The sequence below is a fragment of the Diceros bicornis genome, chromosome 2 (genome assembly GCF_020826845.1).
Source record: "Diceros bicornis minor isolate mBicDic1 chromosome 2, mDicBic1.mat.cur, whole genome shotgun sequence".
Classification (NCBI taxonomy): Eukaryota; Metazoa; Chordata; class Mammalia; order Perissodactyla; family Rhinocerotidae; genus Diceros; species Diceros bicornis.
Genome location: NC_080741.1, coordinates 41872475 through 41897248, shown reverse-complemented (window position 1 = coordinate 41897248; position 24774 = coordinate 41872475). Strand labels below are relative to the sequence as shown.

General features: G+C 48.6%; 1 protein-coding gene across 1 annotated transcript in view; it reads right to left on the bottom strand.

Annotated features, from left to right (window-relative positions):
- TTC21A (tetratricopeptide repeat domain 21A) overlaps positions 1-24774 on the bottom strand; it is a 32889-nt gene that overhangs the window by 7128 nt on the left and 987 nt on the right. Inside the window, exons 2-17 of the mRNA XM_058555485.1 lie at positions 24276-24405; positions 23323-23433; positions 22460-22626; positions 20536-20658; positions 18450-18607; positions 15071-15155; positions 13245-13343; positions 12072-12264; positions 8894-8991; positions 8526-8726; positions 7707-7836; positions 5499-5656; positions 5059-5274; positions 1255-1493; positions 332-404; positions 126-236 (exon numbers count right to left, since the gene is read on the bottom strand). Of these exons, the coding sequence (XP_058411468.1) occupies positions 126-236; positions 332-404; positions 1255-1493; positions 5059-5274; positions 5499-5656; positions 7707-7836; positions 8526-8726; positions 8894-8991; positions 12072-12264; positions 13245-13343; positions 15071-15155; positions 18450-18607; positions 20536-20658; positions 22460-22626; positions 23323-23433; positions 24276-24405 (2292 nt within the window). The remainder of the gene's footprint in view (positions 1-125; positions 237-331; positions 405-1254; positions 1494-5058; positions 5275-5498; positions 5657-7706; positions 7837-8525; positions 8727-8893; positions 8992-12071; positions 12265-13244; positions 13344-15070; positions 15156-18449; positions 18608-20535; positions 20659-22459; positions 22627-23322; positions 23434-24275; positions 24406-24774) is intronic.

Genomic DNA, 24774 nt, shown 5'->3' with positions numbered 1-24774 from the left:
GGCAGAGAGCTAGGGTGGAAACTCAGCCACTCCCCTCCCATCCAGACCTTCCCACATGTGCACTCTCCTCCATCTTCCCTGCTGGGCTGGCCCTCCCCACCCTTCCCACCCCAGCCCAGCCTGACCTTGGTGTACTGGTGGGTCTTCACATAGGCTTGCCCAATCCTGCTGACCAGGGAGGCGTCGTGTGGGTTCTTTCGATAGGCCTCGTCATAGACCTCCAGGGCCTTCTCGGGCTGGTGGGGAAAGTGTCCAGGGGTCTCTCTCTTCCCTCCCACTGGAGAAGTGAGATTGGGGGGCTACTTGGCAAGGCCCTGAGGCTTTCACTCACCTCCTGAATGTTCATGAAAGCATCACCCAGTAGCAGGCTGGTGTGGGGGCCAGGCAGATGTTCACAGAGCTCCCTGGAAAGGAAACCAAAAGCTTATCTCAGACCTGTGCACCCTTCATTTTCCTGAATCCAGCTCCTTCTCTTCTTTCCCACTAATTCTGGCTGACATTCATTTATTATTTCATTCTTCATCCAATACTTATTGAAAGCCTACTGGACAAGAGGTATTGTGCTAGCTACCTTAGTTTAGGCTCTCCTCATCTGTCATCTGGACCATGGCCAGAGCCTCCACCCATTCCTCTGGCCTCCAATCCCAACTCTCCAGACCCCTCTCCATGAGGCAGCCACCCTGCTCTTCCTAAAATTCCAATGTGACCATGTCACCCCACTGTTTATTGGTTTCCCGTTGCTCTTGGCATCGCCTCCTCTACCTCCCGCCCAGCACTCCCCTCCCACCTGAATTGCCTAGACAGGGTTTTGCCTGAGGAAGGGGACTGGGAAGGTACTCTTGAGGTCCCAAAGTCAAATCACAGAGACAGCGGCTTAGGGCTTCCAATCCCTGCTCTCCATCCTCCTTAACCTCACATTGGTCACATCCTAGTCATCGGATATTTCCTCAAGGACAGGCAGAGCCAGGGGCCAGGGCAGAAGTACGTTCCCATGGTTCCCACCAGTATATGAGCCATACAAGGTGGGGCAAGCAGGGCTCAGGGCAGATTCAGTTCTGTAACCTCAGAACTCAGCAATAAGCCAGGCTAGCTGACCTGTCATGCTTAAATTCTAACCCACAGGAAATTCCATACTTTTATCAAACACTCTGAGAGGACACATTCCAGAACTCAGGATGAAGAAACACAATCTGGAGAAAACACTCTCTAAAACGCCATTGGAAACGAGGCTGTCAGTCGCCGCCTGGGGCGTACCTGTAGCATCCTATGTAGAGGCTGATGTCTTTGCGGGTCTGCAGGTAGATGCTGGCCATCTTCTCCTTGGCTTCTGTGTAGCAGGGCTGCTTGGGCGTGATGTTCCTCAGCATGCTCAGCGCCATGTCCACATTCCCCTTGCTCAGGGCCAAGTCCACGTTGGCGATAGTGATGTGGATCTCCTCTGGCGTGCCACTGAACTCGTTGATGGCATCCTGCATGACCTTGGTGGCCTCATGCTAAGACATGGGACCGCAACAGACCCTCCATTTGCTGTCATCCACCACAGGTGGCCTGACAACACTTAAAACCTCTTCTAGGAAACTTAAAGCAACCCCCCTTCCCACCCTTGCCCCTGGAGAGAAATGAAACATGGAGACAGCCAGAAGCAGTCCTGCTACACACATAAAATGAAAACAAAATAAATTGACAAAAAGCCCAAGAGCATATATCTGTGATAATAAAACTGTAAATGAAATAAATGTACCTATTAAATAAAGAAGACATTCATAGTGGTTTAAACAAACAGACAATGGAACGCCTACTGTCTATACTCCAAAAACCAAAAGGCCGAGAATAAAAGTTAAAAGATGGTACATACATACCAGGCAAACAAAAAGAAAGCAGAGATTGGGGAAGAAATGTCTGGTGAGGTTGAATGCAAGGCAGAAAGCACCAAAATGGGCAAAGAAGAGTAACTTAAATAGTCAAGACTACAAATATAATGAAGATATAATTCAAAAGAACCTTTCTATCAAGAAATATTCTGTGTAAACTTTTATTTCATATTCTCCTTTACAAAGATGGAAAAAATTAGCATGTTTATAGTCCCCCACCTTCCTTTCACATCCCTCTCCCTGAATTTTTTCATAGGATATTATTGTTATTTTGACTTTAATAACTTCTATTTCCATAACTTAGCAATATACTGGCCTAGAGTCAAAATTACCATAGTTATTTCAATGTAACTATATTTAGATTTATTTAGATTAGTTTTATGTTTAGAACTAATTGAACTTAATTCTGTCCTCATACCTCAAATTTTTTCCCACTCATAAAAACTTCATTTTATTTCATGTTTTGGTTGTCTGGACTATATCTACAAGCAGATTTTTCAGAAAAGTTTAATTAACACCATAATTCTTGAGTTATTCCAGTTTTTAGAGAGTCTTTTATTGCTTTCATACACGAAAGATATCATGGGGAACATCCTTCCACCCTCAACTCTTTGTAAATATTGTTCTGTTGTCTCCCTGAATTTAGTATTGTTGAGTAAAAGTCTGAGGCCAAGCTGAGTTTTTTCTCACAGTGGGTCATATGCTCTCCACCTAGATCATATAGGAACCTTCGTTACATTGCTCATCCTGGATTCCCATAACTTCTTTAGGATATTATTATGAGGCTGTTTCTTGGTCTTAACATTTCACTGCTATTTTCCTAACACAGAGTGCCTTTCTGAGCTGTGGATTCATGCCTTCCCTAAAGGAATTTTTCTCCTACTACGTCTTTGAGGTTTTCTCTGTTCCATTTGTTCTCTCTTCTTCAGGAACATCGATTATACCTTTGCGGGATATCTGTTGTCTGTCTTTCTTATCCATCATCCTCTCAAATCACTTTAATCATTTTCCTGGTTTTCTCCACCCTTCCCTCCAGTCAGAGAGCTTCGGCAAGGGCTGGGCTACTCTCTGCTCTTCTTCGTGGGATTCTGGCTTTATAATGGTGTCACTGTTTTCAGTGGTTACTTTCTTTAACTCTGCTAGCTGACTCTTCATCTTTCCCTGTTTTACTAGGACTCCTGTCTTGTGCTCTACTTTGAGCTTGTTTTACAAGATTCCTCATTCTTTTTATTTCCATTGAGTGCAGAAAAGTTTTTTGAAAAAAATATTTCTTCTATTTTTTATAGTACTCTTTCTCCCAAAGTGTAACCTTTACTTGTCTTTTGCTTATTATTTTCTGTTTCCTCCCTCCCTCCTCTCTTTTCCTCCTTCCTTCATTTCTTTCTTTCTTTCTCTCTCTTTCTTTCTTCCCTTCCCTCCCTCCCTCCTTTCATTCTTTCCTTCCTTCCTTCCCTCCTTCCTCTCTTCCTTCCTTACTATCTTGTAACCACCTATCGTTCTGCGTTAGACCCGTTCTGATCACTGCTAATGGGATCTAACAGGAACAGCTCCATCTAACCTGCCCTTTTCTCAAGTACTAGGCTGGGGAGGGAGAGTGCCCCAGCACAGCAGCCCTGGGAGCACCTCTCCCCTTAGCTTTCTGTGGGTCCTCCTTGGGGGTAGCGTTTGTGAGAAGTGGGGGTCAGGATGGAACCCCTTGGCTCACAATGAAGGCCACAGCCCACAGATCCATTAACTCAGCAAAGCAAGCCGCAAACCTGATTTTCAGGTTACGTCTCCCCTTACTTGCCTCTGGCCCACCCCTCCTGTAAAGGAGTTCGGACAGAGAAAACCAAGGAGGCATTTCAGCAGGGAGTTCTTGTTCGGCAGCCCTGCCCTTCTGTGGGCTGGAACTGGGTTCCTCTAAGAATGGCCCTGCTTTTCCGGGCTTGACCACATCTCCAGTTCAGAAAGTTTCAAGCACATGCAGGAACCTCAGGCCCCCCACTCACTGCACCCCGCTTTCTCTCTTTCCCACCAATGGTAACTTCTGAAAGCATAGGGGCCTTGCTGGCCAGCCCCAGCCCCCATCACACTGCTTGGCACAGTAGGCCCTCAGTCAATAGCTGAATAAATGACTGACTGAATCAACTATTCTTAGAGGCAGCTGTTCCCTAATTTTGTTACAGATGGAGATTCCTTCTCTACTTTTAATTCTTTTGTTCCTTTTGGCAGATTTAAAGGAGGAAAGTACAGTCATGTGTCACTTAACGACAGGGATACGTTTTGAGAAATGCGTCGTTAGGTGATTTCGTCATTGTGTGAACATCATAGTGTACTTACACAAACTTAGATGGTATAGCCTACTGCACATGTAGGCTACATGGTACTAATCTTATGGGACTGCCGTCATATATGCAGTCCTTCGTTAACTGAAATATCATTATGCACCACATGACCATACAATAAACAGGCTTCCACATTTCCATCTTTGCCCAGAAGGCAATTTTTAACTTTAAGGAGAAGAGACTTCCTGGGGTGGTTCCTTCTCTATGCCAGGATCATCATAGGAGAAGGCGGGATGCCCAGTACTGGGGGATCCCAGAGATGGTCTTGGAGCTCTGCTGACACACCCCTTCCCAGTAAGCAGGTGAGTGGGTGAGGCCAGAGAGGCCAAGGGAGCATGCAGAATCCAGCTCCCGCCAGGCCTTGACCCTGCCTCTATGTTCTTCTTTGCTCCTGTGTACCAGCATAGGATGCCCAGGTGCTTCCTGCCTTTGCCCAGCCAGACCTTCCAAGGCCCCAGGGCTGTCTTTTACTGTTGAGCACTTTGTACACTGCAAATCTCCAAGGGGATACAGTTCATAAAGATTGTCAAGTGACTAGCGTCCACTGGAGCTGTGCATTGTCCAATCTGCACAACCACCTGTGGTGGCCCTAACGTGCTCCACCTCCCTGAGATCCTCACGGGGACAGTGAGTTGGGCAGGGAACAGATCATACAGGACTCACTAGGATTTGGACTTTATCTTGAGGGCAATGGGAGCCACTGAAACCTTTTAGGTAGGGGAGAGATATGCTCTCAAATGAATAAAGGCTCAAGTAACAGCACAAGTAAACATCACCCAGAATCAGAGCCTAGTTCCCAGGCCTACTCTGGACCTCCGACATGCCCCACTCCCAAGGGAAGAGAGCATGGCGTTTCTTACCAGCTCCCCATTCATCCGGAGGGCATCCACCAGCTCCAGTAAGATGGATACCCGTTCGCTGGGTCGCACAGAGGGCCCCCGGAACTTCTTGCCTTCTTCCATCTTCACAGTTGGCAATTTTATGATCATTTTCAATGCCTTTATAGCTTCTGGATAGTCCCCAGACTTGTTGAGGGCCCTGGCCTTGATGAAGTGGTAGAGGGGGTGGTCTCGGACCTAGACGAGCATAGCGGAGTGTGGGGATCCAGTTCCCCGCTGCTGCTCACAGTACCCAGGGCCGAGAAAGCCACAGGAGCCCACTGAGCCTGCCCTGCCTTTGGGCCAGCAGAAGGGTCTGACGGATGTAGGTAGCTCCCGGGGCTACTCTCCCAAGGCAAGCGGGGCTGTAGCTAGCTAGGCTTCTGGATGCTGAGCGGGCAACAGGGACAGAGGACCCCCACCTGGAAGTTGTGGCTGACACCCAGCTCTAAGCAGTGGGAGCACATGGCAAAGTTGCCCTGAGCCAGGTAGATCTGGGACATGAGAAGGTGAGCGTCCACGGAGGTGGGGTCCAGCTCCAGGCAACGCTGCAGGGTGCTCTGGGCATTCTCTAACTCTCCTAGAAAGAGGAAACAAACCTCTACATCCAGGGATCCTTGGGGACTCCCAGGACCCAATATGTAAAGGCAGAATGACTTTTACATGTCCTATGACCCAGAAATACCCAATTTGGGCATTTACTCAGTTCTGTTCTGCTTCACTCAGAGGTTTCTTCCTAAAATTAGAACTACATAGTTTTTTCTTGGACCCAGACAAAAGCCAGAAAACTCAAACCTTGGTGTAACACCTCCCTTCTCTCTGTTACTCTCAGGGAGATAGCCAAGTCACTACACTGCTCCATCTGGAAGCTCAGGGGAACAATTACGTCTCAATTCCCACACCTCAGAGCAGCACAAAACCTAATAATAACAGCAACTGTAATAGCCACAACTTATGAAGCAGCTGCTCAATGCCCAACACATGCAAAGCACTTAAGACAGGCGGGCTTAATAATTGTCCAGCCCTACAAGGTTGGTATTACCATCCTTGTCCTTTAGATGTAGGACTGGGACTCCAGTGATTTAAGTCACTCCACTCGGAAGGGACAAAGTCAGCGCTGAAATCCAGGGCCATTGGCTCCTGAGGCTGAGCTTTGAATGCCCTGGCACTATGCAGCTGAGAGGCCTCCTTGCAGCCAGGCTGGCCCTTAGGGGGCGGCAGTGGCAGGGGTGCAGTGCAACGAGCTGCCAGGAGAGCCCTCCTCCCTCTGCAGCCAGGTCCCTCAACAGCTCCTGCTTGGGGTTCATAACCCGGTGGGTGGGGAGCACCTGCTTCTGGGTCCCAAACCTCCTGCTCTTTCTCTGTGTGCTGCAGAAAAGTGAAGATGTCACCATGGCAACCTAAGCACCTGGAGACCTTGCTTTGGTCCTAAACTTGCTGGCAGCTGCCAGCACCCCTGGGGGAGTGCCCCTGCCCTCCCTCATACCCAGGAGACCTTGAAGCTGTGGATAAACCTGGCACCCAGATGAACACTGGCAGGACCAAGGATGAAGACAGGGGAGCTCTCAGCAGAGCGCAACCCACACAATGCAGTGCCAGAGGACAGATACACCCCTTGGTATTCTGGATCCTTTGGAAGCTGCCAGGACATCAGAGATCAGCTTGGCTTTCAGGCAGACAGGGAGAAGGGCCACAGGGAGAGTACTTCAGAGAGGACAACAGGGCCCCTAGGGAAGGCTCTCTCCTCTTTCCCTCTCTTTCTAGGATCTGGGCTTTGAGGTGGGAGAAGCTGGAAGCGTACTGCTCTGGCCGCCCGGGGGCTCTGAAAGCCTAATGGTACAGGGTCTCACTTCCCTATGAGGCCTGCCTGACAGCCTTTTAAAAAGTACAGCCCTGACGCCGGCCCGGTGGCGCAGCAGTTAAGTGAGCACGCTCTGCTGTGGTGGCCCAGGGTTCGGATCCCAGACGCGCACCAACGCACCGCTTGTCAAGCCATGCTGTGGCAGCGTCCCATATCAAGTAGAGGAAGACAGGCATGGATGTTAGCCCAGGGCCAATCTTACTCGGCAAAAAGAGGAGGGTTGGCATCGGATGTTAGCTCAGGGCTGATCTTCCTCACACAAAAAAAATAACAAGAAATTAATATAAAAAATAAATAAATAAAAAATAAATACATAAAAAGTGCAGCCCTGCCACCCCTGCATCCCCTTCCCTGCTGTAGTCTTCTCCATTGCATTATTGTCTCCTAACAAACAACACAATGTGCTTAGGTGTTATGTTTATTGTCTATCGCCCTTACTAGAATGCAAACTCCACGAGGGAATGTGGCTTATTTTGAGTACTGCTGTACCCCAATCTCAGAGAGGTGCCAGCACGGAATGGAAGTTCAGTGACTGTTACCTGGCACAGAACAAGTAAGCGATCAGCAGAAGGCCGGGTGGGAGAGACCCCTGCTGGTGAGGAAAGTCAGGAAGGTTTCCCGGGGATTGGAGGCTGGAAGGAGTGGGCAGGCCTGGTGAGGGTGTGTGTGTGTGCGCGTGCTCGCGTGCGCGCATGAAGTATTCCAGGCAAGGAGCCTGTGGACACTAACCCAGGGGCCCCACCTGGCCACAAGGACCCCAAGGGCTCACCTGAGAGATACTTGACCTGAGCCATCACATACAGGGGGTCAATCAGAGCTGGTGCTGCTTTGACTACAGGATTCAAGATCACAGTGACTTGTTTAAGAAGTGGTGACACGATCTGGCCTGGCGACCGGGGCTGTAAGAACACGGGGGTCTGGTTGTGCGGTTTGCCCTATTCCAAGAGAGACTCCTGGAGCTCTCAGAAAACACTCTGTCATGAAGGAATGTTACTTGATTCCACACATATTTATGATCCACTCTGTACCATAAACTCCAGAGAATCGGGACTTTGTTTGGTTCACTGTCGTGTCCCCAGTACCTCACATGGTGTCCGGCACATGGTAGTGCACTCAATAAATATTTGTGGAATGACTCATTACAAGGCACTGAGGGGATATTAGGCGTGTAAGATAAGATCCTTGCCCACAAAGAATCTTGACTGGCTGGGAAAGCAGGACAAACAAGTAAAGACTAATATACTTGTTAGAAGATTTCTGGAAAAAAAGGAGCCCAGTTCTTCCCCAGGATAAAGGTAGGGGCATGGGCCAGTGTCCTGCTCCTCCAAGTGAGGACCCTGGACCAGCAGCACTGGCATCATCCGGGAGCTTGTTTAAGATGCAGGGCTTCATGCCTCACCTCCCAAGTCAGAATATGCACTGGAACAGCTCCCAGGGAATTTGTGTGCTGCATGTTCAAGTCTGAAAAGCACTGGGCTCCCCAGTCACCTAAGATTCAGAGCAGCCTGGTGACAGGGCAGGTGAGGTCCCTGCCTCTGTCCAAACCTGTACTTCAGGCCCCTGCCAGGAAGATGTGCCTTTCTCTAACCTGCTTGGGGCAGAAGAACAAGTACTCCTTGGCGATGCAGATCAGGAAAAGGGGGTCCAGCTTTTCAAAGTACTCGGAGCTCAGGGGGAGGCCCTGCATGCTGGAGAAGTGCAGCTCCGCCGCCTCCTTCAGGAGCGCTGTGGCCTCCTGCTCCCCCTTGTGCTTCTTGGACGCCAGAAGGGCTTGGAGGAAAACCAGCACCTGTGGGAGGCAGGCCCTGGTCTTGGAATCAAGGCCAACTGGGCAGAGTAGGTAGGCGAGGGCAAAGTAGAAGTCCAGGCCATCTTAGCTGCTCTCTACTGGAAACTGGGGGTAGGAGGAAGGCGGGGGACACAATCCTGGAGTAACTCAGGATTGAGAGCTCTGACCTCAGACTTCCCAAGGGACTGCTGCACCTCCTCCAGGAATTCCAGCTGGTGCTCAGCCTCCTCCAGGTGGCCGTCTAAGATCTGGCACCAGATGATCCCTGGGAATGGGACAGAACAAGCATGAGCAGCCAGCTCTGAAGCAGAGCCAGCAGTCCAGCAGGCCGAGGAGCATGGATGAGACAGTGGAATGAAGGGGTCTTAGGGCAGGGGAACTTTTCCAACATCTTCATAAACTTAAAGACTGATGCACGCTCACGGTAAAGATTCGAACCCTAGGGCGATACAGAAAAACATCTCTAGCTCACGCTCTGGCTTTAACCAAGTCTCTCTCTAGAGATAACAACTTGGTTGTTATATACACACATTTTCCCATCAGTTCATACAAATCTACCCTATTCTATTTAATGACAACATAATATTCCACTGTGGATGTAACCATTTATTTAACTATTGCCCTATTGAAGGAAATCTCACTTCACATTTAGTTTGTTTTCAATATTTAAACATTACAATGTTATGGTGAACGTTTTTGTGTGTTCTAATTCCAGAAGTAGAGTTGATGGGTCAAAGGGCATGCATATCTAAAACACTGATAGATAAGGCCAACTTGTCCTCCAAAGATATCTGAATTAATATTACTGCCAAGAATTTGAAAGTGTCCTTTCCCCACAATCTTGCAAACTGCTTTACTCTTTGTCAGTCTAAAAAGTGAGTAGTAACTCACTTAAATTCACATTTTTTTTCATTATTAGGGAGAATGAATATCTTTTCATATATTTAATAGCCTTTTCTTTTCTACTGGGGATTTCCTGTTCATAGGTTTTGCCTGTTTTTCTTTTGGGGTGATTTTCTTTTTCCCATTATATATTATTAACCCTTTGTTGCAAACATTTTCTATTAGTTTGCCATTTATTTTTTAACTATTTTTACCGTGTCTTTTGCCATCCATTAGTTTTAAATTTTTACGTAGTCAAATTGGTATTTTCCTTTATAGCCTGAGTTTGTGGTCAGGCTTAGAATCCCCAAGGGAACTCAAGTCCAATTTAATTTTTTTGTTTAAACATTTAATTCATCTGGAATTTGTTTTTGAGTATGATGTGAGACAGGTACTTACCTTTATTTTTTTCATGATGGACAGCCAGGTGTCCATGAATCATTGAAACTCTTGGTTTGAAATGTCATTTTTATCATAAGACCTGTTTCTGTCTCATTTATCTATTTATTTATCCTGGCGTTGGCCTCAAACTGACTTAAATACTCTCTTTTTGTTATGTGTTTTGATGTTGGGAGGACAAATCTCTTCTCTTCCTATTATTCTTCTTTTATAAGATATTTCTTGGCCATTTTGGTGTCTTTAGTCCTGACTGTCTTCCTAATCACCATCTTGGTTTTCAATTATATCCGTCTCACTATTTGGCTCATCTATGGAATTTTTTACTTTGCAATCATATTTTTAATTTTCAGCAACTCTTTTTTGTCCTCTGTATTTTTTTCATAATAGCATGTTCTTTACTTATTGACATAATAACCTCTGGAGCCAGCCAACACGGGAGATGTTTTGGGGGGGAAATTCCTTTTTTGTAACTCGCCTTAACTCTGCTCCTCAGAGGGCACTGCTTTGCATGTTCCACTCAGCCCCTCTTCCAAACTGTTAGTGGATTTCTAAATGGACTACACTGATGAGTATCAGCAACTGGGGAAGATCTCCCAAATTGTTAAGGTCACTGATTTTCCCAGCCAGGCCAGATAAGATGGGTGACTCTAGGACACACATGAGTGGGCTTGGCCTGGGCTGGAGTGTGTGGGACGGACGTTGTGACCAGTGGACTTCCCTTCTGGCTGACCAGCTGGGGCTCTCCCTTGAACGAGGAAGTGGGGAAGGACTTAGCCTGGTGGAGGAACATTTTAGAGGATTTTGCCTCTGTGCCGAGCAGCCAAATCTTTTTATCCTTTGTGTCTCTGGTGGTGGTAGGAAGTCATCAGGGACTCTGCTTTGCTCCCTCCCACCCCCCCAGTAGTAAGAGCCTCCTTGATTCCATTCTTTGGTTTTCAGTAATCCTCCCATTATCTAGCTGACTGTCCCATGGCATGTTTTGCTCCCAGCCTTTGGTGACCCTGAGCTTGTGTTTTTAATGCTTGTTTTTCCTGGAGCTCTTTGGGGAAAGCTGATCGACTCATTTCTTTAGCTGACCCATCTCTGGCCATGTTGGCTTATGGGTTTCCAGACCTGCTTGGAGTTTCCATGTATTTGATGTGATCTGCTTTATGTCTTCTAGAAACGTGAAGTTCTCAAAGTTTCTGGTCCACTGAAGGCAACTTTCCCTATTTCTAGAGCTGCAGTGGACTCATTAGCTTTTTAAAATGTCTTCTGTTATTTTCATGGGATTTGGGGATGGAGGAAGAGGCAGTGACTGAGGAGTCAGTCTGACATGTTGAACCAGAAATCAAGACCAACCACTCTGACAACTGCACTGCACAGATGAGAAGCCTGGAGTGTAGAGAAAAGTGACTTGCCCCAAAAGACACAACTCCTCAGAGCCAGGGCAAGAAGCCGCCCTGCCTTAGGCACTGGATCATACAGCTACTGCAACTAAAATGAAACACTGCTGGTTCAGAATTTACCAGGGATTTTGAGGGCTTTTAAAAAATGTGTAAGATAAAAATTGAGCTCTGAAAAATGCATTTGACATTTATATAAAGGAGGGAAAAAGCATGTAGACAGACAGGGAAGTAAAACTCTCAAAACTCCTCACTCTGGTGGACTTTCAGCTCAGGGGCCTGCAGAGGAAGGGTCTACAGAGGTGAGGCTAGAGGCTTTGGGGCGCGGGTGTGTTGGGAGCAGGACTGTCTCCAGCACTGGCTTTGTGAGGCCTGAGAAGAGGCAGGGCCGACCAAGCATTAGGAGCCGGCTGTCAGTCTTCCAAGGGGGTCAGAGTGTGGATATTGGAGGTCTGATGTAGATCAGAGTGGCTTTGACCACATTTTCGAGAATTCCTGTGCCTCTTACATCCATACTTGTGGATTTGTGGAAAGGCGCCCCATCATACAATACACCCCCAAACTCACACACCCTCTGGGGAGAATGCTTCCCAGCATCTCTCTTCTGGATCCATGGAGGCCACCTTGCTTAGCTTCCAACACCCACTCTCCCCCACCCTCAACCCCAGCCTGCATAGACCTGTCAAGGCAGCCATACTGCTCTCGTCCCGTTTCATCGCCTCCGAGTACCATAGGGATGCCTCCTTCACTTGGTCCTGCAGGATGAAGAGATAGCCCAGCTCTGTGGCCACATGGGTGTAGGAGGGTGTGGCCATGAAGATGCGTTCAATGAAGCTACACACTAGCCGTAGAATCACCTGGTGCCTCCCACACTGCAAGGAACAGACACATGGGAATGGGGAGACCAGTCAATCCAGCCTGTCTGAGCAAGGCCATGTCAGAAATGGGAGACACTTTGGCAGGCCTGGGGGCTGCTCAGGAGAGCCCAAGAGGCACCCTGTGTCCAGGCAGTCGGGTCTGTGTAGCTGTCCAGCTCCCAAAGAACCTCCCACTGGCCACATCTGGGGAAGCTGCCTCCAGTTACAGGGCCCTCCGGGGGACCCACCCCCTGTCTGGCCACAGTAATTGGCCCAACAAGTCACCAAGAGGTTTTTCACAAATCAAAGCTGGGTGAAAGAAGCTCTTTGTGTCCCATTGATGGGAAGTGGCCCTGAAGACCGTGAGCAGCCACATTCCCCGCCATGTGGAGAATGAGGCAGAGAGAATCTAACACAGACATGAAGGCAGAGATGGTGTCCCAATGGCATTTGACCCCACAGTTCTGCCCCTGTTCTTACAGCAGTTCCTTCTAGTAAATCTTGCTTTGGGGCTGAAGGGTCTGACAGAGACAGACAACCTGGCAACCTGGTCTGCTTGCACCTTACCTGATGTCAGAGAGGCCTCGGCAGGCCAGCCTTCCCAGGTCACTTCCATAGAAAGAACATGGGAGTTGGGCACCCCAGCACCCCGAGGCCAAAGCTGGACATGGCTCTGCTGCACAACAGCTGTGATACTGCCCTCTGTCCCCAAATAAGGCGCCTCCCACTCTAAAAGCACTTCCACACCTCATCTCCCTGACCTTCAGAGCGTCTCTGAGTGGCACGTGGGCCAAGGATACAGAGCCCAGCTGACAACAGTTATTGGCCAGAGGCAGGTAGGGGCCCCAGGGTACGAGCCACCATCCTGAGAGGCCAAGGTTGAGCCAGAGAGGGGAGGGGCAGGGTACTCGGGGAGCTGCCACGGGGACTGCAGGGCTCCCATAAGCAACACAGCGAGAAGCACTATTTCAGAAACCAGGAAAGAACCTTCTTACCAGTCTGCTAATCACAAGAATCTTTTTAAGATGGAGGCTTGGATTTTGGGGTTCTCTTGTCTCTAGTGCCGTAATCAGATTTCTAACGTAATCGGTAGCCTGCAAGGACAGAACAGACAACGTCAAAGGCAATATACAAAACAGGAGTTGGGCAGAGGTTCTCAATCCTGGCTGCACATTAGCATCAGCTGGGACTTAAAAATACCCATGCCCAGGTGCCAGCCCCAGAGATTCAGATTTAACTAGACTTGGCTGGGCCCAGGCATCTGTATTATTTTAGAGCCCCATAGGTGGAGAGCTTTTGGGAACATTATTCACCCAAGAGTTGGCTCTGCCCCTTTGTTCATGAATTTGTGAAGAGAAGGTGCCGTTTCAGACCCACCAGTCAGACAAAACCAGGAGCCAGCTGTCACCGCACCCACACCGCGGCCCACCAGGCTGGCAGCAAACCTGGCCCAGGAGCAGATGGTCAAGGCAGGTCCCTGGTCCTGAGCCTCTGCTCCATGTTGACATGAGTCACCACACTGGTGCCTCCCTGTCATTCCACTGAGTCCTCCCAATAGCCCTGAAGTCAGTGTAACTCTCCGAATTTTCCAGTACAGCAGATGAAGGGTCAGAAATCTTAGGTAATTTGCACGAGGTTACCCAGCCAACTGGGTGACTGACTGACTCCATAGCCTGTGTTCTTTCCCATGGACTCTTCTGCCCACTCCCTATGCAGGAGTAGGAAGTTCTTAGTTCCCAGCTGCAAAGAAGTGCCAGAAGAGAAACCCAGGATGGGGTGGGTTCACTCTGCTCAGTAAACATGAGCAAGATTAGAACTGGACAGGCAAGGGGTAGATCCAGGGTTTGATGGGGGCAAAGGAGGGGCATTAAATGCTCACTCTGCCCATGGGATTAACCCGCAGGCCAGGCCCCAGGAAGGCCTGCTCAGGGTTTTGGGGTCTCAGGGATCTGAGGACAGGCCTGCTCTCTTGTTCCTATCCAGAGATGGTGCTGAGGCCCTTTTCGAGAATTCCTCCTGAATATGGACTGTCCCTTACCCCTCACCCCACCTTGTAAAATCCACAATCCCAGAGCTGTGAGCAGGGAACCAGAAGCTTCCTCTTCGCACCATGACCCCTTAGAGAGTCTTGATTTGCCACACTTTCCAAAAAGGCAATGTATTTAGTCAAAAGGCAATATTTTGGCTGAAAACACAAACTCTTTTTGAAAATAAGAACCTGTCTGGACATTGAGGGTTTCATTAAGAATTCTAGGTATTTCTGACTGCATTTGATGGCTATTTTGGGTTTCTTTGGAAAACTACAAGGTTTTGGAGCAAGTCTGGGGTGAGGCACTGCCTGGTCAATACTTGAATAATTCCAACCATTCTCTAAAAAAATGGCATTTCCTGAGATCGGAAAAACAACCACGACGTCTATCAGTTAAGATTGATCAAACTATTGTAGTGCACCAGGCACTGTTCCAAGTTCTCCCACTTGTCATCTCATTTAGTCGTTATAACAACCTCACAAAGTGGGTGGAATTATCTCCATTTTATAAGTGAGGATCCTGGAGCTTATCCAGATGGAGACACCTGCCCAGGCTCACACAGGGAACAGTGGCAGAACCAGAGTAAAACTCAATGCCTGCCTTTGGAACTGTATGGCTCAAAGACCAAACCAGAGCAGACCTCCTTGGCACGGAATATGGAGGAGGGGGACGAGAGGGAGCTGAGATACAGGGAGTACCCTCCAAGGCCTTGGGGATGTAGGTGCTATGAGGGGTTCCTCCTTGGCTGTGTTTGATTCAAGGCTCAACTTCTAAGTCTTGAAAGAACTTACTGTGCCCATGTTTCCTTCTCTTGCAAGCTCATGCACAGCTAGCATTTGGCAGGCATCAATATTGCTTTCATCTTTTTCTAGGATTCTGAAATAGGAAGAGGAGCCACATGAATTGAGAGTATTCACAGGCAAGGCTAGGATGGTGTGGCGGCAACTTCTGATTGTCTTCTAATATCCATTCTCCACTTTTCCTTTTAATAATAGAACTCCCAAACTGGTGGGGTGCATGGCTACCCAGAATAAAGACTACATTTCCCAGCCTTCCTTTGCAGCTGTGGCCATGTGATTAACTTCTGGCCAATAGGATGTAAGTGAAAGTGCCCAGTGCGATATCCATGCTGAAGGTGCCCTTACAGCATGCCTTCCATTTCTTCTTTCTTCCTTCCTGCTGGCTGTAATGTGGACCATGTGAACAACATCCTAGGAATAGCAGGGCAGTGAGACAGAAGGGGCCTGGGATCCTATAGAGTTAAGCTGCTGTCCCAGTCCTGGACTACCACCTAAACTTTTCCCTGACAGAGGAATAACCTTTTATGTTATTTAAGTATTTTGGGGTGTCTTTGTGACAGAAGCCTACTTATATCCCAACTAACAGATATGACCATGGTACCATGGTTTGGGGGGCCAGAGAGGTGCTTGGGGGGCAGTCTGTGGCTGTAAAATGGAAAGGGAACCTTGGTTTCCATCATGTATCATTGTGAAGATACAGATTCTGATCATACTATGGATTTTTCAATATTGTTTCTTTATAGGAAACTACATATTTTTCAGCATGATCAGGGAATGGCCTTCTGCTTAATAGAGGGTTACTCTAATTAACATATAAAATTCCAACATGATTAGGCACAGTCAACAATCAAGGAATTCTAACCATTTATGATGATTCTTTTTTTTTTTTATAATTTTATTTATTTATTTTTCCCACAAAGCCCCAGTAGATAGTTGTATGTCATAGTTGTACATCCTTCTAGTTGCTGTATGTGGGACGTGGCCTCAGCATGGCTGGAGAAGCGGTATGTTGGTGTGCGCCCGGGATCCGAACCCGGGCCGCCAGCAGCAGAGCGCGAGCACTTAACCGCTAAGCCACCAGGCCGGCCTCATTTATGATGATTCTTAAGGTACTGGGAACCTCATAATTTGGAAATTAAAAAAAAAACTTTTAAATGACTTATGGACTAAAGAAGAATCAGAATGGATATTAGAAAATTCTTTGAACCAAATGATAGTGAAAATACTACACATCTAGATATGTAGATACTGTTAAAATGGTACCTTGAGGGACATCCATAGACTTAACATGCTTATATTCTAAAAGAAGATTGAGAATGAATGAGTCAGGCATCCAACTCAAGAGATAGAAATAACAACAGAATAACTCCAAAAGAAATAGTTGGCAAGAAATAATAAAGATAAGAGCAGAAATTAATAAATTAGAAAACAAAGATAAGATAGAGAGCGTCAACAAAAGTCAAAGCTGGTTCTTTAAAAAGACTAATAAAAGAGACAAATTATTTTAATATTGATGAAGAAAAATAAGAGAGAAGGGAAAAATAATATTAGGGATGAAAGGAGAAACACACCTAGAGAGAACAGAGATTTTAGAAACAATAGGAGACTTCTGTGAACACCACTGGCTGTGAAAGCCTCCGTGAGGGAGGGCGTCAGGTGTTGGCTCTTCCCATTGGCACCAAATGCTGTCTCCTTGCCATGGGTGCAGCAGGGCCTGGGTGAGGGAGGTGGCGCACACCCACGGTGGTGGCCTTCAGCCAGGCGCTTCCAGGTATCCTGCTGGCCCGAGGCCGAGCCTCCAAAGCAAGCTTAGTCCAGCTCCTGCCAAGGACACTGGAGAGAGGGGGAAGCTGAGGGCACACACAGCCCTCGCACACGAGGGCCCCTCTGAGCTGAGCAGGGTGGAATCCCTTTACTTTACTACCAGCACCTCTCTCTGGACTCAGATTCCACTTATCATCACAGGAATTATCATCCCTCCACAGGGAAGGAAGAGGTTTGTTTGTGTTTTGTTTTTTTCCATACAATTTAGTAACAGTTCATAGTGATGACTCATAGTCATTCAGAAAAAAACAGTCCATTCACTCGTTTTAGGGAGAAAATTAGTATTACACATTTTAGAATTACTTGATAAAAATAGTTCAAGTGTTAGAGTTTGTTGGGGCCCAGGGCAGGCCACCCCAAAATATCCCACCATAGCATATTGATTATTTTGAATTAAAGTTACTTGAGAAGCAAAAAGGGCATTTTGACCCTTCTCTCTCTGTTCCCCTGAAAGCAGGACATAAATCTCCCCCGTGAAAGGTGCTCTCCCCACACCCTTATCACCAGAGCTAGGGGATTCATGGCTGAGAAGCCTGAATAAACAAACTTTGTTAATTTACTACCGAAAGCCTAAACTCCGCTTAAATTCCTCACTAATTACGTACCTCAAATCTAAGTTTCTTTGTCTTGTCATTCCTCACAAATTTATTGTTTCTTTGTGTCAAAGATATACATACTGCCTGCTTTGTTCACTCTCTGAGCATCATTTCTCTATGATCTCCAATACGTATGTATTAAACTGGGTTTTTCTCCTGTTAATCTGGTCTTGTGTCAATTTTATTATTAGTCCAGCCATAAGAACACAAGAAGGGAAGAAAGGGGATTTTCCCCACCCCAACAAGTTTAAAGAGATAAGCTTCAGTTATCTAGAAAATGCCATTCTCAGAAAACCTTCCAACAAACACTCCTCCCCCTGAAACTGTCTTTATTTCTAATCACAATGAAAATGCTTCAGGCCTACACTCGGCGTCTGGCTTCCAAGGGTCCTAATAACTCCTGAATTCAGCTGTCTTGCTGATACGCCCAGCCTGCTAAAAGTCTTCTCGCAGTTACCAATGATGTTTTTCCCCTGCAGTTTTTATTAAAGATATCATACCCATAGTTTAAAAGAATTAAATAACAACAGTCCCTAGTTCCACTCTCCCTTCACTCTCCCCTCAGAGACAACTGCTTTTCACCCTGTAACTCCAGCTGCTTTGGGTTCTTTGGGTAGTTCCCTCCATCTCCCTTCTAAACAATACTCTTATACCTCCTGATATACCTCTTTCTTGATTTGTCCATCGTAGGCACAGCTGCTCGTTTCCTGCTATGACAGGTTAAGTGTTCAGTTTCATCAGTTCTCCCTCTCCTCCCCCACCCGGTATGATCACATCACCATTCACAACCCCTCTACTGACAATATTTACCTTTAAGTCTTGGTCCATCAAATACATCGTATCTCCCATCTCCCCACCTTGTACAACGGGAACATATTAGCATCCTTGGCTTGCAAAAAAAAGGAAGCAGCACATTTGTGCAGCAGCACAGGTTGACCCCAGCCCCTCACCTGTGTCCTATTTCTACCGTCTGCTCCCAGTCCTGCTGAGCCAAGAACAGCCGCATCTTCAGGACCAGGGCAGGCAGGAAGCTTCCCGAGGCGACGGTGATCTGGTTCACCAGCTCCAGGGCCCCTGAGTAGTTCTGCTGCATCATGAAGTAGGTTGCCTGTGGAAAGTCAAAGAGACAAGCCTCCATCAGTGCCCATGAGGGGAAGTGGGGGGTGTCAGTGTCTCCACCAGCACAGGAGCAGAGCCTGACATATGGGCACTGTGGGTCCCCTCAGCTGGGCCAGGGAGTCCCTTGAAGCTCCTGGGGAAGGAGTCATCACTCAGAGTGACAAATCAAGGTCCATAGCAGTCTTGGGTTCCTGGACAGGTAAGGCAGGGGCTCCAGGGCGACAGCTGAGCCCTAAGCAGGCTTAGCATGGAGCCAGGCCATGTGAGGGCCACTCCTAGCAGGAGAGCTGGGGTCGCTGGGCACTTTTCAACTCCACAAATGGCCCAGTCATTTCCCACTTGCTTTCCTGAAGTTCATCCCTGAAGACGGCTCACCAGAGCCCCGTGCAGCAACTCAGAGTCAGTCAGGGTTTGCAGGCAGCCCCCTCTATAGCAAGGCTGTAGCGCTTTTCCTCTGTCAAGGCCCACTGGGCTGGAGTCAGGGCCTCTGTAGGCCAGTGACAGCTACCAGGTCTCCTGGGTGAGTCATGACACAGGTGCCTTAGGGCCAGAGGGCAATGCTCCTAAAAGACTTGAAAATGGGCTCTTGAAACAATGGCTAATGTTAGACCTATAGTAACCCTCCATTAAGAGACTGATTAAAAACAAGAAAACGGTTATTCTAAATAAAGATTTATGCATAAACGTGTTCACTGCCACACTCTTTCTAAGTGTACAACTGAACACATTCTCAATATTAAACGACAGGAGATTGGGATGGTACTTATGTTAGGCCCACACAATAGGGGACTGGCTTTATGTAGACATTCAAAATGACAAAATTTCATGAAGAAAAAGAAACCAAATGATAATATGTCCTGTGATTACAACTATATTAAATAACACTATCTCCCACCCTGCAGTGGTGCTGTGTGTAATCCCCACCAGGACCAGGAGAGCTGGCAGCTGACAGCTCTCAGGGGAGCCGCCCTCCGGGGATGGCCCATGGCTGAAGAGAGCTGCCTCGTGCCAGGTTCCACTCCTCCCTAGTGGCAGCCCACATCCAGCATCGTGTCAGTGAGGGGGGGTCAGTGAAGGGCCATCCCAGCTCCACAGTAACAAGTGGAGTTGGCTGAGGCCTTTGCTCCACAGCCCAACCTCTCCCTCTGCCCAGTCCTGCTTCTTTCACTCTCCCCACAGGTGTTGGTCCCAAGGGCACTCCCTGATAAACCTCCTGCACGATAATCTCCATGGCATCTGCTTCCCAGAAAATCAGCCCAAGGCACGCTCTGAACCCAAGCACAGAACTAGTCTAGACTGGCAGACACTGCCCTAAAATGTTACCAGGAGTTGTTTGGGAGTAGGAGGGCTAAGGATGTCCTTTTAATTCGTCTTTTGACTTTTTTAGACTTCTGTGTTTTTAATGCGTATGTATTCATTTTACCAGAAAGATATATACAAACAGAAGAGAATAAGGGGATAGTTTTTCTCTCATAGACTGATTCAATGAGGGTCACATATGAAAAAAGAAACTTAATTTAAATTAAGCTCAGAAAATAGAAAACACATAACATACCTCCCATTTCTCATGGCCAAGAAGAGAAAGTGCGAAAGAAAGACGCAGAGAAGAGGGCAGTGAGTGAAACCAAAAGGCAAAGCCAAGACAGCCTGAGAGACCAAAGGAAGACAGACCTTGAGGAGGAGACCCTGACAGACACCTGCAGAATGAGACAGAGACTCAGACTGAGCAGGAAGGAGCGTGAGGACTGGAGTGGGCCCTGGGCTGCTTTGTGACCCTGACCCTCTCTGGGCCTCTGCTCCTCATCTACCAGCTGAGGGGCCTGGAGACCGAGGGCCTGGCCTGAAGTCACCTGGTGGGGCTCTGGCTCCAATGGCCCAGTAAGGGATACTCCCACTTCTCCCCTCTCCACTGCCCACCTTTCCCATCAACCCCAGCACATCTTTGGTGGCCTGAATTCCTTGTTCCAGGTACTTGATGGATTTCTTCACAGTGTGGGGCTTGTCTGATGTGAGGTCCACCCAGCCTCTGAGCACATAGCCCTGGGATGAGAACAAGACGAAAGATGAAGTCCTTGGTCCTGCATAGCCTCCACTCCGCCTGCCTTTCTTGCCTCATGCCCCACCCTCTGTCACTCCACACCCGGAGGCCCTGCCAGGCATGACTACTTATAGATCCCAAGGCAGCCCTGCTCTCTCTCACTGCCAGGGCTTCGTACCCATTGTTCCTTTGCCTAGAATGCCCTTCCCAGCACACACGTCCAAACCAAGCCCCTTCACCTGATTAACTACCCCTAGACTTTAAAACTCAGCCTAGGAGGCCCTCCTGTAGGAGGCCTTCTTTGACCTTCCAGGCTGGGTTGGCCCTCCCTGTGACCCCCAGCTCTCTTACCCCTTACTGAGGCAAGTCTTGTGATTGCTCGTTTACTTTACACTGGGATCAGGAGGCCAACACAGGGCCCAGGGCAGGGCTGCGCCTGCTCTCTCCACTCTCTAGACCAGCACAGGGCTTGGCCGGTATGTGAAGGGGGGAAGGTCCTCTGAGTGGCTGAACAGGAGCCATTTTGAGCTCATGGCCTTGCCAGCTCCTCTCCAGCCTTCACCTGGTCTCTCCTGGCAGATGGGGCAGGCCAGGCCCGGGAGGTAAGACCAGAGGGGCACTCGGAAGACCCTGCCCTGAGGCATCCCTCATGGCCTAGACCAGGGTTTCTCAATTCTTTTCCCTAATTGGCCTCCTAAGGAGCCTTTTTAGACATTTTTTCCCTAATCATTCCTTCCCCCTCCAAGAAATTTTAATATTACAGATATACTGTATATCTGTTTATGTACTGTGTGTATATCTGTGTTTTACAAATAAAGAGTAAGATTTTTTTCACCCCCTCCTCCAAGAACCAATTTTCACCCCCTTGGGGGGTGATATCACCCCTGCTGAGAACGAACGCATGGCCTAGACTGAGGCTTCAAATTCTACCATTAGTACAGATCTACTGTGTATGAGATCTACTGCATACAAGATCCACCACACAGGAGATTCACCGCATATGATCTAACATATATGAGATCTACTGTATGAGAGATCCACCTCATGTGAGATCTACTGCATATGAGATCCACTGCATATGAGATCTACTGTATGTGAGATCCACCTCATGTGAGATCCACTGCATGTGAGATCTACCATATATAAGATCTACTGCAGGAGCCACCACTGACACCTGGCAGATCACTGCAAAGAAGGAATGCAGGCCCAGTATAGCCAGCTCATCTAGTTTTTCAAAAGAACCGGGAAATCTGAACTTTTAGGTAAAAATCTTATGATTTATAAATGTGAGCAATTAATTCAAGATTTTTAAAACATATAGTGCAGGCCACAGAACACCCAAATGCAGATTGGATTCTTTTTTGGTGAGGAAGATCAGCCTGAGCTAACATCTGTTACCAATCCTTCTCTTTTTGCTGAGGAAGGATTGTTGGCCCTGGGCTAACATCCGTGCCCATCTTCCTCCACTTTAATGGGACACTGCCACAGCATGGCTTGATAAGCGGTGCATCGGTGCGCGCCGGGGACGAAGCCCAGGCCACCGCAGTGGAGCGCGCACACATAACTGCTATGCCACCGGGCTGGCCCTGAAGACTGGACTCTGTGGGCAAATGCCAGCGTGTACTCAGCTCAGCCCCGAGACAACGTGGGTGGGGCAACTGTGAGACTCAGGGTCTTGTCAGTGAATGGGTGTGGCCCTTCCTCAGTCCCAGGGCCCTCAGGGGGAACAATGGCCACCCTACTAAGATGTGTTTGGACGCTGCTTTCTTAGGCTGTTGCCCCCATGATGCCCATGGCGGGTACCTCTCTGGAGCTGTTGGAGACCTTCAGCATGCGGTCAATGTACTCCTTGGCCTTGTCATGGTGGCCCATGAGCCAGAGGAAGAGGCCACCATAGTACAGGGCAGTCCCACTGGCTGTCTTGCGGATTTCCTTCAGGCTGCTGTCCAGCTCCTGAATCGCTTCTCGGTCTGTGAATCCAAGAGAGGAAGAGGACGAGTTAGGGTGAGGAGGTCTGCCTGGTCCTGCAGGGAGCACTGAGGGCCCAGGGAGCTGCACTGGACACTCTGGGCCTCTCAAAATATGTAGCTGACTACATGCCAGCCTGGGGCCTGGAAACCAGCAACATCGGCCCCTGTGATGCCACAGAGACTGCCCAGGCCTGGACTTGGGTTTGCTTTCTGGGATTTATCTTTTCTCCTCTGTGCCCTGCAGTTTGCTGAGCAGACAGACTACGCTTAAATCTCCCACCCCAGGCCCACAATCCACTCTGGGTGGGAGGAAATAGTAGTTGTAGTCTCTTGGAATCTCTCCCTGACTCTTGAGAGGTGGAGATTAGGGACAGAGTTACTTATATCAGCTTGATTTTTCTCAAGAAGGTCTTGGCAGAGAAAAGCAGGGTGTCTCTCCAACTCTTGGGATCTGGAGGGAGGACTCCTCCCACTGTCATGCTCTCTGCCTGTGGCTCCCACTTGCTTGCGCCTGGGTATGGGGTCTTCTTTGAGGCCTCCCGCGGGAGGGCAGCAGCAGCCACTCCTCGCTGGCCAACAGCATCTGCAGTCACCAGCGCACACACTTCCTTCGGCAGCCCTTGAGGGGCTGTGTGTCTGGAGCAGAGCTCTCTTTCCCCAGCAGGTTCAGGCCTAGCTGAGCATGGGTGTACTCACCGATGGTTTCACAGCGCTTGTGAGCATAAATGAGGGCCATGATGGAGCACAGGGACACGTCTGGGTGATTCCGGATGCTCTCCAGGTTGTTGATGGCATCCTGGAGGCGCTCTGCAAAGAAAGCCCATGTGGTTATATTCTTGGGCACCAGGCCCAGAGGACAGGAAGCTCCAAGGCAGACACATGGGAGCCCTTATCAGGGCTGACCCAAGGCTTGTCACCACCTGGTTTCACCCAGAACCAGAGGACTAACTGGTGCAAAAGGTCCCCAATGGCCCAAGTTCCCGGAAGACAAGCTCTCTGAGAGGGCTGCTGGCACCAGAGCCCAGGCTGCCGGGGGCTGGAGAGCTTGGAGCTGAGAGATGTACCTGTGAGTATTCGCAGGGATACCTGTGAGGCCGGGAGTTTTGGCTGGGGGTCAGTTCTGAAGAGGGACCTCAGGGCATTCTCAGCTAGCTGCTCAAGAGCCACCGATTACATTTATCCCTCCACATCCACTGACGTTGCCTATGGAACACTCAGCCGGCCCCCAGCCCAGGACCACTTTCTGAGTGTCAGCAAGTCAGCACGTGCGTGGGCCCCAGTCCTCTCTCTGCTCCTGTATCATACCCGCCTGTACCCACACCTACCGCTTCCTCCTTTTCCTGCACTATTGGCTTGCAACTTCTGAGCCTGGGATTAGTTCAATAATCGTGCAATCAGCTCTCCACACACTCATTTTACAGATAGGGAAACTGAGGTGCAGAGCAGGAGTAGTGAACTCTCTGAGGTCTCAAAAGTCAACTAGATGTGAATTACACAGGCTTCTGTGAATTAACCTGGGAATCCAGTTACTGAGTGTAAGACTGTTTCCACGGAAACATGACTGGGGTATAAGCAGGCAACCAGGTGGAGCCAGAGTGTTAGTGGGGGTGGTGCCTGGGGTCACGAGGCCAATACTGGTGAGTCCTTACCTTCCCTGAGGACTCCATAGGCTTTAAAGAACTGCAGCACGGGGTCATTGCTGAATTTCTCCAGGCCCATGGCCGCAGCCTGCTGCACATGGCGGAAGTACTTTTCCTGGCTGTAGTAAATGATCCCAGCCTGCAGGGAGGAAGACACAGTTGCAATAACCCCAGTCCCTTCTGTGTCTCTGTTCTGACGCACTCCCTCCCCTATTGCCCGCTCTTCCTCAAATCTGCAAAGGGAAGAGGAAGAGAACATTTAGGCCGCATCCTGCCCTTGACCAGCCCCAGCAGTAGCTCCATGCCGTTTCCCCGGGAAGGAGTTTGGAGGTGTTTGTTTTGGAATTATCCACAGATTCTGGTTCAAATGTGATGGAGACTTCAACTCAAGCTTTGCCTTAGGAAGGGAATAAGGGGAGAGAGAGAGGACCGATAATAATAATAATTACACCAATAGTTAGAGTTACAAGATACTGTGGGCTAACCACCTCTTGGGAACTGTATCAAG